Here is a 14,739-nt window from a genome sequence, read left to right as displayed (position 1 = left end):
ACTAGTCAAAAACAATAAATATTAAACAAGAAGTAGCTATAGCCATACAAGTGAGCCTCCCAGGCTCGGATGCCTCCCAGGCAAAAGTACTCCCATACTCTCTACACCTTCACGTTATGATAACAGAGAGGGTGCAGGGCATGCGTGATGTCGTCAACTACATCACATCACCCGAAGGCGGAAAGGGCTTGAGTAACCCCACTTAAAACGTGGAAGCCACATCGCCTCGAAAGACGGAACAACATGCTAGCATTAGTAATATATAATCCGACAAGTATGGTATAAATAAAGAAACATAAATCCATGTGAGTTTCCCCGAAACTCATAACTAAAACATAAGTACGATTCCCAACCGTACTCAAAGAATTCAAAGAGCAAAGAAATTAATTAAATTCAATGACGTGTCCCACAAGTTAAAATGCTCAATGAAATAATTAACTTAAATAATTATCATCTTTCAAAAACCAGGCAATATGCAAATCTAGATATAATTTCAAATCCGGAAATCATAAAGAATATTAAAACTCAAATACCAAATCTCTAACCCAAGCTCAAATCCATAAGTTCATTATCGAAAACATAACCAATATGTCAATCTTAAATAAATTCAAAGACCATTTCATAAGCCGAAATTACAATTTAAGCTTGGAAAATATAATGGCAACTTATAAAATCATGCATGCACATTAATTAAAAACCAAAATGTCCACTCACAGATTTAGGCTTAAGCCTGACGAAACCCGAATCGCCACTCAAGCGAGGTCCTCTTATATCCTGGCACAATAACCATGCTTAAGACCAAACTTCAATTTCGGAAAAATAAATACTTCAATATAAACACCTAACACTCTTCCGCTTAACCCCCTACCCTTACTAGGGTTAAAAGTTCACCGGATTCACACCAAACTCCACCACAACCTTAATTCATCAATTCTAACATTCTAGAATAAATACCAAGGAAATCCAACGGCCAGATTTTCATTCTAATAACCGCAAAAATCCTTAACCATTGGAAAATCCCAAACCTTATCAAAACTCCTCCAAAAATTCCAAACTTTACTTCATTAAACTCCTCTCATCAAAACACATTTAAAACCCTGAAAAGCCCCCTTACAGCGGCGGCGCCGCCGTCTGCTCCGCCGGCAGCGACGGCCAGCGGCCGACTCCGGTGAAACCTAATAGCTACCAAATTTTAACAGTATCTTCCTCTCAACATCCCAAACAACTTTCATAACTAGCACTTAGTCTAATTCTAAGCCTAACTAGGGTAATCGAATCAAAACATCCAAAAATCCCCCAATTCAAACCCTAGCCCGGAAATCCTCCTACACACTTCGAATTGGATCATTACCTTCTAGGGAATTGTTACACACGGAGAGCACTTCCAAATGGGACTGAAATCACCGGAGATGGTGGCCGAAGGAGCGACTTCCGGCGACCGGACTCCACAACGCAGTCAGAGCTTCCGAGTGCTCTTCCTCTCTCACGGCGGCGTTATGGCAGCTCTCACCGATCCAAGAAGACAGCTGGGATGATAGCCGACCGATTGGGACCGGTGGGCGGTCTATGGCGGCTGGAAGGCGGCGGACGGGACTGGGTTATCCGGCGGGTCAGGAAGAGTTCGGGAGAGAAAGGAGAGAGAAGGGAGAGAGAGAGAATGGGGTTTGGGCTCTCCAAATCCTACCTGGTCCAACTTAAAACCCACAACAAATAAAGCCTACTAAAAAAATTACCCTCTTTTACCAACTCAAAATTATCCTTATATCTGATAACTTTTTCATGCTAACTTCGAATTTAATGTTTAGCTTGTCCACGAATTCGTAATAACGTCCTCTACAACTTTCTTAAAGAAATTTTCCCAAAATAATTATCCTACAAAAAGTCAACTCCAAGGTCCTTAAATAGTAAACGGTTAATCAAAACGATAAAAACCAAGGTAATACCAAGAGTAAATAACCGTAATTTAATTTAAGAACCGAAATGTGACAAGAACAGTCAAGTTTAGGGAAGAAATAAGTTGTTTCGATAGTTTTAGGGTAAGAGATAAAACTTCTAATTGTGATTTCTTTTTCTTTTTTAATAATATATGTTTATTTTAATCATTAAGCATGCCTAAAATATTTAATGTGAAACATAAATTAATACGAATGTGTATTAAGATATTAAAGGTGTGTATTTAAAATTACTCTTGATTTTTTCTCATATTTTTAAAAAATATATATTTGATTTCTGATTAAATTCAGAAATCAAATGTATTTTGTATACAAATCACAATTCAGCAGTTTTATTAATAAACTATCATAATTCATTCATTAGTATTACATGAAAGAGTATCTAAATGAAGTGTATAGCCTCAATTAGTATTACATGAAATGCTGATAAGATATTAACATGAGTGAGCTGATCAATTAACTTCACAGAAAACTGAAACACAGAACCAGGAGCTCAGCTGACATAACATAGAACCGGTAGTCCTCACTTGTTTGGATACCTGTAACAAGAATAAAAATCAGTAAACATGGTCATTAGGACACCATTCCAAATTTTTCAAGTTGAAATTTAACATGCATGTCATTAAATTCCAAGTTTCTCAAGCTAGCGATGCACATTTCTTTTCCAATATATAAATGTATGAATCGAAATATAACTAACCTTTACGAATTGATCGACTACATATATGCTTGAATCAGTTGAATGTCAGACACAATAAAGATGCACACCAAATATTATAAAAGAGCAATGACAAATTCAACTGTTAACAGTATATCTCACAAAATCTTGGTACCTAGTGCCTGCAGAATTAAGTAATAATTATAGAGTAAGATATCTCATTTCAGTACTTGGTGTAATGCCAGGACTAAGTGTGACAGATATATATATATATATTTTTTCAATTAACCATAAAGCAAACCTTATTTCTGCTCAATCCCTACTTAACAAAGTACCACTTGTAGCTATTTAACTTTCTTGTTGGACAACTGAAATAGGATTTAACCACGCTATGTCACTACCTGGGTAAAGCATCTCATCATCACAGAGCTAATTCCCCTATTGATCACTAACATGAAACACTGTAAAACACACAATTCAAACCAAGAAACTTAGCGATAAAGAAACAAAAAATAAGAGGTCAGGCACAACAATTGGAACTCAACATGCTTGATTAACATATTAATTAGCCTTGCTGCATTACCAATTACATAGAAGTTTAGCTTTCTTATTAATATGAACATAAAGACACAACAATAGTCTCCATCATAAAATTGTCCTTTTATACATTTGGGTGGTGGTCCAAATTCTATATATGAATGGTGATACAGAACCAAAAACTTGATTACACACATACACCAAACACTGGAAATGCCAATTACAGAACCAATGCTAGAAACAATAAAAGGTCAAAAAGATAAAGAGTTACTACCTTATGGCCACTTAACAATGCAGAAATTCAATTGACGAGCCAATGCTACTGTCAAAATCTTCCTGGCTCATCACCCTTCACTCATTCATCTATTTCCCAAAAAGACCTGTCAAGACTCAAAGCATCCTTATTCCAATCAATTTGAGTCCACTAAAACACTATTATCTAATCTAGCTTTTCAATTTGAAAGGGGCCTCCAAAACCACAATAGAATTCACAAAAGAGATTAAGGCAGTAGTCAGATTAAGGCCATATGACTATCTTGCTAGACCAAATAACTATGTATTTTTGAAAAATTTAACACTGATGAATCAAAGAGTACTTGAAAACAGGAAGGTTCAGAAATACTTATATTGGCAACATAAGATTTCAACATTATTGGAAAAACGCCAAGCAATTTAAAATGACCAGATAACTAATAGAATCCAATTGAAACTCAGAAACCGCATGAAACTCAAATTTAGAGCCTCTATATACCAACGATCCAATAAAAGACAATTTTCTTAATCAAATTTAGACAGATATCAACAAGTCTACCTTGAATGCAAAATCAATAAAGCTATGCCTGATTGAGTTTAGTTATCTCGACTTAAATCCTATGCAGATTTGACCTAACATTATGAACTCAACATCATCATTATTTTTACAAGAATTTAAACAAAAAAGTGAAGGAACACACATCAACAAAGGAATTACTCAAATTTCGAATCCCCACCTGGAAATGGTCTCTTAGTTCATATCTCAATTAACCCAATCTTCAAACCCGCAAATAGAAAACAAAACTATCAAACCTAAAATAAAAAACTTCATAGAAATCAGAGAGAAATCGAGAGCGAATATGGGATTAGAGATCAAACCAACATAACCCATACACCCAAACCCAGATTTGGGGTCCAGAAGGCAGCGTTGTGCTTCGTATTCAATTCCGAGTTCAATCGTCGTCAGAGATGCTCGCTCGTTGGAGAAACCGTAGTCGGGGTTGGAAGCGGAGAATGGAAGAGACCGCGGTTAGGGTCGGAGAGAGGCTCGGTTAGGGTTTGGGGTCGCGCTTTGGGGTCTGAGACAGAAATTTGGGGTCGAGGTTTTGTTTATGAAAATAGAAGCTAGGAACCTTTTTGCCTTAAAAGAAAGAAAATAGAGAAAGAAAAGAGAAGCGGGAAGTTCAACTTTGGCCGAAAAAATGGTTTAAGCGGGATCTTTAAATTTTGGTCAAACTATGACATTCAAGAAACGTCGTGATTCGTTTTAAGAGTTTATAACACTTAACAAACGTTATTAATAAAATATTTATAACATTTTGAAAATGTCACGACCCACTCTAATCACAACGTTTATCAAACGTCATTAAGGTATTTCTCGTAACGTTTTACAATCGTCATAGGTCAGTTGTCATTCATTGCATTTATCAAACGTCATAGGAACATTTTTCATGATGTTCTGAAATAGTTATAAGAGTGATGACTGTTAAAAAACGTCATAAAATACTAACTCTTAGAATGACGTTTGAAAATTGTCATAAAATTATGCAGAAATTTAGATTGATGGCGTTTGCTTCCGAAAACGTCATAAAAAGAGCATACAATGACGTTTTCGAGCAAACATCATAAATTTACTGTCATTAAAACTTTTTTTGTAGTAATGACCAAACATATAAAGAAAAACGAGCACTACTGAAGCATAGCAAAACTTCATAAAAACTCTGGTACATTTATAATTAAGCAAACTTCAACTCAAATGATCAAGCGCGCCTTATACGACATAATCATTCTCCATTACCTGCCAATCACGCAATTGTGCTACAAGTAAGAAAGCTACAAACATCATATAAGACTTCTAGCAATATATATGACCATCACAGAGACTTAACCCCATACTATAACAAATTACAAAAGTGCATTCTCCTTCCCTTTCGGGTTGGAGCTTGTACTTCCTCCCGCCTTGTCCAGTTCTGCAGAAACATTCTTCCTCACGAATTTCTTCACAACATCCACTTCTTCACTCAACTTTCTTCTTTCCCCCAAAAAGTAGTTTATTCTTACTGCATGTAAGTTTGTCTCTCCTTCTTGGCACTTGCTTCTACTACACACCAACAAGGATCAAACATAAACTCTCAGATTCTAAGTTAAGATTTTGCTTACCCACAACAAGGCTCAATTTCAATTTCTTTAGAGAAATTGATGTTAATGCCTTCCTCTTCTCGAGTACGTCGCTGCAATAATGTGCCAGAATCTTGTATCTCACTCAAGACAACATACCTACGTGGTTTATATGTAAAAGAGATACATACGTACCATTATTGGTGAGGAAAAATTTCGTTGAGGAGTTTGGTCAACCAATAAAATTCAGTCTGGAGCGCGAGCCTACCTGGAACATTCATAGTGGTTCATTGACCGTTGACCTGTCGAGGGGGGGTGGTGGTGGTGGTGGTGGTGGGAGGGGTACTTGCAAAAACCGACGCCCAAGTCAATACATTTCTTAGTCAAGTAAAACCATTTGAGATAAGTTCTCATACCTGTTCCATGACTAACTATTTATAGGTAAGAACTTACATGGTCGGCAAGTAGACTTGCTTGGTAAGCTCGTAACTTGCCCATCAAGTATTCTTGTTGAGCAAGTCACCATTAAGTCTATAATAGTTATCATTTACAACCATAATCATTGCATATGAACCGTCGTAACCGTTCTTGGTTTATTGCTGCAATAACCGTTTACTTATTGCTTGTATTTTACGGTTGTCATTACTGCTACATCTATTATCGTCATTATTACATTGTCAATTTTATTTACTATATATCCCACAATGCCCCTAAATTTTCAATTTAGGCGACCTCATCCAAAAGGAAAATTTCCAAATAGTCGGTACCTCCTGCAAATTTAATCAACCTATAGAACATGTAAAAATATGTTTTAAATTTAACTAACCTTTGTCGAAGCTAAGATTATTCCATGTCAAGATTTTCTCTCTTCGATATTTGTTATATGGTCGACATTTTTCCTTATCAACAATCTTCTCAATCCAAAGCTTTTATTCTTGAGATTCCTTTTGTCTAAGAATCGCTTTTATTCCTCAGCTTACCATGTAATACCCCGGAAATTTAATATTAGTTTCTAATATTATTTGGGAATTTTTGAGTTAGAAGTTAGTGTGTTTTGAGGTTCGAAGGAAGAGCGGAAACGTTCGGATGCTTATTTTTACCCGAAACGGTTTTATGGTTTTGAAGGGTCAAGAGTTGACTTTTTAATCTGTTGGGTTTCTCGAGAAACTTCTTTCACTGAAGTTGTAGAGCACGACGATACGAGTTCGTAGACACGTGGCACGCGTAAAACGGACTTCGTATGAGAAAGTTTTAGTCAGCGGAAGTTCGTGGCTTTATGAAAATTTTGGGTTAAATATCAAAAGTTTAGGGTTTCCTTTCATTTCCATAAACCAACCCTCCTCTCTTCTCTCTCTCTCTCTCTCTCTCGCGACACCTTCACTGTCCGAGTTTCCCAACCGACCCGACCAGGACCCGGTTGACCCGACCCGGATTTTCCGGCCACCTCCAACCGATCTAGACGCTGGCACCGGTCGGGTTCTCTTCCTCTCCTCCGTCCAAGCTGCCCTGTGGTGGTGACTTGCGCCGTTTCAACCCCGAAGTGGTGACCCGAAGCTTGGAAGTTCGGCTTGGAGACCGGTCCGGATTCCCACCTCCGGTGGCGGCGACAAGGCGGGAGACCGGTCGGGATAGAAGCCCCTTGGCGTCCTGGTCCGACTTCTGGTGGCCTTGGAGCACGACTCACGACAGAGAGTGCGGTGGTGGATTCTAAACTTTTCCGGCGAGTTTTCGGTGATTTCCGGCTGAACTGGTTGGACCTTTAGGTATGAAAAGTGTTCCCCTTGTAGTAATCTTCAAGTTTGATGTTGGAAGTTTGTTGAGATTGTGAAGTTGTAGGGTGGCGCGTGGCGGCGCGTTGGGCAGGGTGTGTAGGTTTAGTTACTTTGGTTAGCTAGTTCTTGTTGTTGTGAGCGAAGTAGTTTATTACTAGACTTTTGGAAGTTGATGTAATTAAGGAGATTAAATGTTTAACTCGGTTGATGAGTTTATCGACATTTACATTTCCAGTATTTGTTTTTAGTTTTGGAAATTGTTTAGCAGGTTATGAGATATTTAGAATTTAAGTTTTATCATGCCCAAATTTTTGAAATTTATCCTTCGAAAATTTGAGGTGTGACATACCACCCTCCCCCCCCCCCCCCGGGGGGGTGCGCATTTATTTTCTTTGATGTGCACACAACACATAAACACTAGGTAGAAGAACAATTATTTTTAAAAACAATATTAATTGCCGACCTTACCAGGATTCAACGTTTACTTGCCATTTGAAATCAACAAAACAGTAAAAACATTTAGAGTTCGGAATCAAACCGTATATGACAAATTCACAATGTGAAATAGTTGATTTTTGCACATGGAATGCGTACGAGCCAACTGCCGTGTACATGCTTTCACATTTTTTTTTTTCCTCATTTGTAGCTGTTTTTACTTTTCTGTGAAGTACCTTAGTGGGTAGTGGGGAGAGTTTTTTTTTGAAGTTATAAGTCTTAACTTCCTATATCCACTTTTTCACAATTACATGCATTATTTTTATTTTTTAATTTCTTTTTGCTTTTTACTATAATAACATTTTCAATTAATTGTTTCAATAAACTCATTAAAGGTCGTTTAGACAAAACATAATATGGTTAATTTGTTAAACTCCTAGTTTTTTTTTTTTGAAAGGATTAAACTCCTGGCTTTATAGTAGTAGAGATTGGTAAAGACCTTTTTTTGGTTTACTTTTATTATTTACATTTGTATCACTTAATTATTAAGTAAGATTTCAATAAACCACATGGTGTAGTAAAATTGGTCGAATTGTTTATTATAGAATCCCTATATCCAGAGTTTGAGTTCCAGCTCTAATCAATTTATGGTCAACATGTTTGAGAGGCCTACGGGCTCGTGTATGCGGTGAGAGACTTTGTTTGAATAATATCGTAATTTTTTGTTCAAATATTAACTATGTGCGTATGTTACTAAACTTGTTAACGTAATCTTGTAATAAAAAAAAATAAAAAAAGTATTTAAAAAGAAAAGAAATGGAAAGTGTCCCACGTGGCAGAAAAGGCAATGAAGAAGCGAAAGGGATAACAAACCATGGAAGCTAGGAACAAAAGAAAAGAAAACTACTTCCCCCGTTAGAGACGCCACCCAAAATACCTCCTTCACTCCTCACTCTTCCTTCGTTCCCCCGCTACAAAAGCCCACGTCCACTCTCATCCCCCATTCATTCATGCAATTCCCATATTCAAATGCACCCAAAATCTTTCGTTTTTGAATTTTGATGTTTGACTTGCCCAAGTTTATGCTAATTGGATGGGAGCTCAGAAGAGCATCCATGCTGGCAAAGGTGGGGATGTTCACTTGAAACCCAGTTTGTTTATTTGGTGGGTTTTATGGGTTTGCCTTCTGGATTTCTAATATCTTTCTCTGTTATCTGATGTTGGGTAACAGCCAAGATTGATGTTAACGTTGATTTCACTCACAAGCTCTGTGCCTCTTTGATGCTTCCTCCATTGAGGTTCTTGTTATCATTCATTCCTATGCATTGACAAGTTTCACTGCTTCATTCATTGATTGATTCCTTTCCCTTCCTTACAGTAATGGCAGTGGCAGTCCTCTCTCTCTTATCATTGGGAGGTAACAATTCTTTTGCTTTCGCTGTTTTAATCTCTGTGTGATGGGAACCTGGTGTTTTGCCCCTACTTTGGTTCTCTTTCAGTAATTGAACCAAACTTTTGTGGATTTTTTTTTTGGTTATTTGTTGTTGCAGTCTCTGCATTAAACATCCAAACTTGTTCGGTGGAAGTGAGAAACTTGATGTGTCATTGGATAAGGGCCTATATGATTCAAATGTCTTATTGGCCTATAGAAGGCCAAGACCTGAATGGCTAGCTCAACAGTCATTTGTACTACAGGTTAGTCATCTGCTTCATCTTTCTTCACTATGATTTGATTTTGGTGCTTGTGAAATAAATAAAAAAGAAGACTATGTTATACATTAAATTGGAACTTATGGTTACTTTTCTGACCTAACCAAACTGAAAATGTGATGCAAAGTTTTTTATTTGATTTATAGTTCATGGCATAGTATCATAATTTTTCAACTTTTTGCTTCTCAGCATTCTATTTCACCCGAGATAGGGGTCCATGGCATTCCCATGGACAATTTTTCCCGGTCAGGTAGTGGAGGTGTAAATTTGTCTCGACTATCAGTAGGCATGGATCTCAACGAGCCTGCAAGTTCCAAGTGGAGTAGCACAACTAGCATAAAGTTTGAGGTACCTACCTTATTAATTCTCTAGTTCTCTTTTCATCCTCAGTTCCTCACTATAACAAGCAGTGACCTTTTACACCGTTTGGGTGCCATATGAGATGTAGCCTGAGATTGTCTTTTGCTGCATCAGTGAGGGCATTTTCGTCAAATTTGTTTCCCTCCAGAACACACACATTGGTGTAAAATCTTACTGTATATTACCTTGAGGATAAAATTAGGATGGTTTGAATAAGTGGGTGCAATGTGGAAAAATGCACAGTACTTGCAGGGTGCAAACTGCGAAGTGTGATTACTCCTAATTTTTTTTTCATGCTATGCAGCATGTCCGGCCACTGAATGATAATGGCCGCTCAATGAGCCGAGACCTTGATGGGTTTCCTGTCACATGCAGGTAATCTAGGGTTTTGATACTTTATTTGCTCGACTGCCTGTAAATCTGACTCTTACCAGTGTGTTGATTATTATGCAGTGGAAGTCCTCATGATAGTATGGTAGTTCTAAAGCAAGAATCTCGGTATGCAAAGGCAAATGATCACAGGTTTTTTCATGTATGACTCATCAAATCGTGGTTTATGATATGAGGTGTTAGATACTTGATTGTAAGTGATACTACTTTGAAACTTACTGGGGAGTTTATCTTTAATGCAGTTCAGTTTGCAAATAGAACAAGGAATACCAGTTCTATCAAAGTGGCTAATATTTAACAAGTTTAAATTTATTGCATCAAAGGGAGTCAAACTTGGCCCAGCATTCCTCTTGACAAGGTAAGCCAGGTATAGTTTTATTGTACGGATGCCAAATATTGAGTTAGGGAATAGACTGTAAATGGGAAGCAAAAACTAATACAATGGGAAGTGGGGGATGCAAATGTGAACGAAGTGAAGTAGCAGCATTGATATTACTTTACAGTGTAGTATGTGTATATGTATCGAGTGCCAAAAGACTTCAGTGTATCATTAAGTGTCAGTTAAATACTTAAATTGCATTATTTTTCAAGGTATCAAACCTAGGAACTGATCATCCATAAGGAAAAAGAAAATAGTTTTCCCCATACAATATGAACCCTGAAGTATATAATGGGAATGAGAACCAAGTCAAATAACTATATTACCTGCATCAGAAAGTTTGTGAGTTAAATGCAGAATCCAGCTTAGATAATGCTTCTGTAGATCTAAGTTGACTGGAACTAGGTTTATCTGTGTTACTCATACTTTCTAACAGAATGACAGGTGGTTCAATTGTGGGGGATATGGCTCCTTACCAAGCATTTGCAATTGGCGGTCTTGGCAGTGTGCGAGGGTATGGTGAGGGTGCAGTAGGATCAGGAAGGACATGCCTTGTTGCAAATACCGAATTAACATTACCTATTGTATGTAATACCCTTTTTGTTTCTGCAGTGTCTCAATTGCTAAGAATTATGTGTGATTTGTTGCATTATTTTATTACACTGGGAAGCCAATCTGTAACATGCTGAGCAGTCTTCCATAGAAGATCATTATTGTTAACAAAGAACAGTTTTGATTCGAAAAAAATAAGAAGTTTCAGCATTGCATAGTTTAATCTAGAGATTTTACACCATTAGATTGCAGAGATAATATGGATTTGAACTTATCAGCCATATTCTTCAAATCTGTTGACATGTATCTCAACTCTTTTGTAGTAAATAGCTATCATACATTCATACTTTTAGGAGTCATTTGGTTGTTTATGTGATATAAGTAAATTCACTATCTATGTAAGATATGTCTATTTATATATTTCCTTCTATGTATGTGTGATGAACTCAAACAAGCATTCCTACAATTTTGCTTATATGTAGAACAAGATGCTGGAAGGTGCTGTTTTTTTGGATTGTGGAACTGATTTGGGATCTGCTCATCATGTACCAGGTGAGTCCCACTCTTTCATTTAGGCACATGATATGCCTACATGCATATTAGGTTTGTGAATTGTGCTCCAGGCGACTTACGTCTGCTTTTATGAGTTTGAGTATAGCAAAAGAAATATAACTGATGGCAGTGTTCAACAGGCCAAACCTGATTAGGTCTTCTACTCTTCGAGGTATAAAACAGAATGCCCATGGCAGTGCAACAATATTTAAATTTAATCATAATAAACAAATAGGCAAGCAAGTTGAAGACTATAACAGTTAAAGCCAAACTATTTAACTTAGAAGACTCGGTGTCTTTAAGTCTTTAACTTTCCAGATATCTTAGCCATCTCCAACCCGAAAGGCTAAAAATAGCCATGCGGCTAAATTTTAGCTCTAATTTCCGTTGGGGCTAAGTTATAGCCCTAAATTTTATTTTAAGATTTGAACATGTTAAATGCACGGGGTCACAGTTCTCTAACAATGCAGTTATTCTAATTATCAAACTTATCTAGTGTATACAACCCACTACCCACTTTTCTCTCCACAATTATCTCTTTATTTTGTTCTTTTATTTTCTATTTACCATAGTAACCCTTGTTCTCAATAGTCTGAATTAGCTTAATAAATGTTGACAAAACATAATTTGGTGAATTTCCTGAGTGCTGGCTTTATAGTAGCAGAGATAGAGATATGTGTTCTTTTTTCTTATTTATAGTAACTGAAATTGTTTTTACGATAAAATAACAAAATACGGCTATTCCCACCTGACATTCTAATTATTTTTCTTTTTGAAGGAAAAGAGGAAAGAGAGTTCGGTTTGTACTTCATAATATTGAAATCACTATTATTAAAATTTTTTTTTAGTATAAATGAACTTTTGTTGAGCCTACAAGGCGAAAGTTATAGCCCTCAACTATATTTAAATTTTTAAATATGTTATACACACCCACACACAATTTTTTACAATAATTATATATACACACACATATATGTGTTCTTCTTTTTTATTAGATTTTTTGTTGAAATTATTCTTATCATAAAATTTTTTTTTATTAAATTCTTATTTTATGAAACTATTATTATTTTATAGTATCTAAATTTATATTTTAGGATTTTGATTTTAAATTTTTTTATAAGTATATGTGGGCTCCACTTGCATTAAACAATTGATTTCCTCTAGCGGTAAATGGCAAAACCTGCCCTTAACAATGCCTTTTAGCCCTCAATTATAGCCTTTTACCCCTTAACATCTTGGGTTGGAGATGGAAAAGGCAAAAAAATGGGTATGTGGCCCTTTAACCCTATGGGTTGGAGATGGCTGTCCTAAGGTTTATGATAATCTTATAGTACTGTTATAGTAAGTCTATTTCTTGTAAAGCAAATCGGATGCAGATGAATTTTCATGAGTGTTGTTGAAAGCTTGACCCGTTAATTTGTTATCTCCTACTTACTTTTTTCTTCCTTCTTCTCTATGTTCTTCTCTATTTATTTAATTTCTTCAGAATCACAGAAAATCGTCTCCTAAATTCTAGCATAATCATAGAAAAGGACCACTTTGCGCTGTAATTTGTACTATTTTCCTAGCTGTGCAGCCTTTGCTTTATCCTTCATTATAGCAATGGCTTTTCAGGAGTTACTGTGGTTGGTTAGGGTACTTGCTGCTATTGTTTTGCACTTACCCTTGTGCTTAAAACCGTTGCTGGTATTTTGTGGAACCTTTCCAAAAAAGGATAATGCCTATATGGCTTCATGTTACAAAAGCTGTTTTAGGATATGATTTGATATCAGTCAGCAGAGTTAGGACCTCCCTCAACCGTGAAGGAAAACCGTTGGCAATTATTTTAAAGAATCTGTCACTTTTGGAATGTGACAAGTGCTAGTACATGTATTTACAAACCCAATAACTTCCATCAGTTCATCTTACTGCTTCTCATCACTTCTGAAATAAGCCATCAGTTGCCGGATTCATTGACTTTGTTTTTGAGAGTTATTAAGTTGTGCAGCTTGTGAATCTCTGTTCCCCACATTGAACAATCCAACCCCACCGGCAAACTACCTCATACAAGTGAAAGTACTTTGACTTTGCCGAAGCTCATACTTGATTAATGTGCAACTCCTTAGTTATTTTGCTTTCAGAACCACGTCCTGGGGTGATCATTGTGCACTAGGTTACAGATCTGTTACTACTTTCCTTATCCACTCCCGGTTTCTGTTATAGCCTTTTTTTTCCTTGATGTTGGCTCTTTTCTTGATTTGTCTTGTCAATTTTATTTGTGGCTCAGGAAACCCAGCCCTGAGGCTAGGGAAACCAGGATCTGGAATAGGGCTTGGATATGGTCTTCGTTTGAAATCACAGTTTGGTCATTTTGTGGTTGATTACGCTATTAATGCCTTGCACCAAAAAACACTCTATTTTGGCATCAGCAACCTTGCTTCATGATTATCCAAAGTCCAAGAAGTTGCAGCTTTCACAGCTTTTGTATTCTCATGTCTGCTTCCTAGCCACAGCCACAGGTCACATCAGAGTCAGCATTACCATCTTATTTATTTGCTCATGATGTGGATTCGGAAAAATGTTTGAGCTGCAGCCATTCAATTTCTTCAGTTTCCCTGTTTTGGGAGTCAAATTACAAATTCAAGAGCGGTGGAAATAATTATGGTTTTATTTCCTATTTCTGCATCACAGGTTTTAATTTTTTCCAAGTTAATTGATATAGATAGTATTTTACAAGATAGTTTTTAGTTAAAGCATAGCATATACTGATTTGGACTCGGAAGGAATTGTAATGTAGAAATTATTCTTGCCCCCTTACGGATAATATGCATATCAGTTTTCTTTTAATCTCCTTTCTGAAATTTTGTGAGGAATGAATGTATCTGAATAGACAGGTGACATACTCTTCCATTTGAATTTTGGTTATAGTAAAAAATGATATGAATTTTATACTTGAACTCTTTTTCCTCACTCCCCAGTAACGAAATGGGTTGACTTCCACCTTACTGGTAACTAATATGAAGAACAACATAATACTGTAATACCTACGTTGAACGAAAGGGACAGTATGCTCTCTAGAATACATTCATAGCA

General features: G+C 36.6%; 1 protein-coding gene across 1 annotated transcript; it reads left to right on the top strand.

Moving 5' to 3' along the window:
* Positions 1-8,817: 8,817 nt before the first annotated feature.
* On the top strand, positions 8,818-14,517 carry LOC101310574 (outer envelope protein 80, chloroplastic-like). The gene is made up of 11 exons (XM_004291487.1): positions 8,818-8,851; positions 8,956-9,028; positions 9,112-9,141; positions 9,275-9,419; positions 9,624-9,782; positions 10,099-10,169; positions 10,248-10,326; positions 10,427-10,542; positions 11,000-11,147; positions 11,598-11,667; positions 13,934-14,517. The coding sequence occupies exons 1-11, from the start codon at positions 8,818-8,820 to the stop codon at positions 14,089-14,091; spliced, it is 1,083 nt and encodes a 360-aa protein (XP_004291535.1). The 3' UTR covers positions 14,092-14,517.
* The last annotated feature ends 222 nt before the right edge of the window (positions 14,518-14,739 follow it).

The sequence above is a fragment of the Fragaria vesca genome, linkage group LG2, assembly GCF_000184155.1.
Source record: "Fragaria vesca subsp. vesca linkage group LG2, FraVesHawaii_1.0, whole genome shotgun sequence".
Lineage (NCBI taxonomy): Eukaryota > Viridiplantae > Streptophyta > Magnoliopsida > Rosales > Rosaceae > Fragaria > Fragaria vesca.
This window is presented reverse-complemented; position numbering and strand designations above follow the sequence as displayed.

What these genes read in the sequence shown, in the direction of transcription:
- LOC101310574 (XM_004291487.1), top strand. Translation starts at nt 8,818, where the DNA reads ATGGGAGCTCAGAAGAGCATCCATGCTGGCAAAG. An exon ending in CTCTCTCTTATCATTGGGAG is followed by an intron (nt 9,142 to 9,274) that starts GTAACAATTCTT and finishes TTGTTGTTGCAG; the next exon opens with TCTCTGCATTAAACATCCAA. An exon ending in CCGAATTAACATTACCTATT is followed by an intron (nt 11,148 to 11,597) that starts GTATGTAATACC and finishes GCTTATATGTAG; the next exon opens with AACAAGATGCTGGAAGGTGC.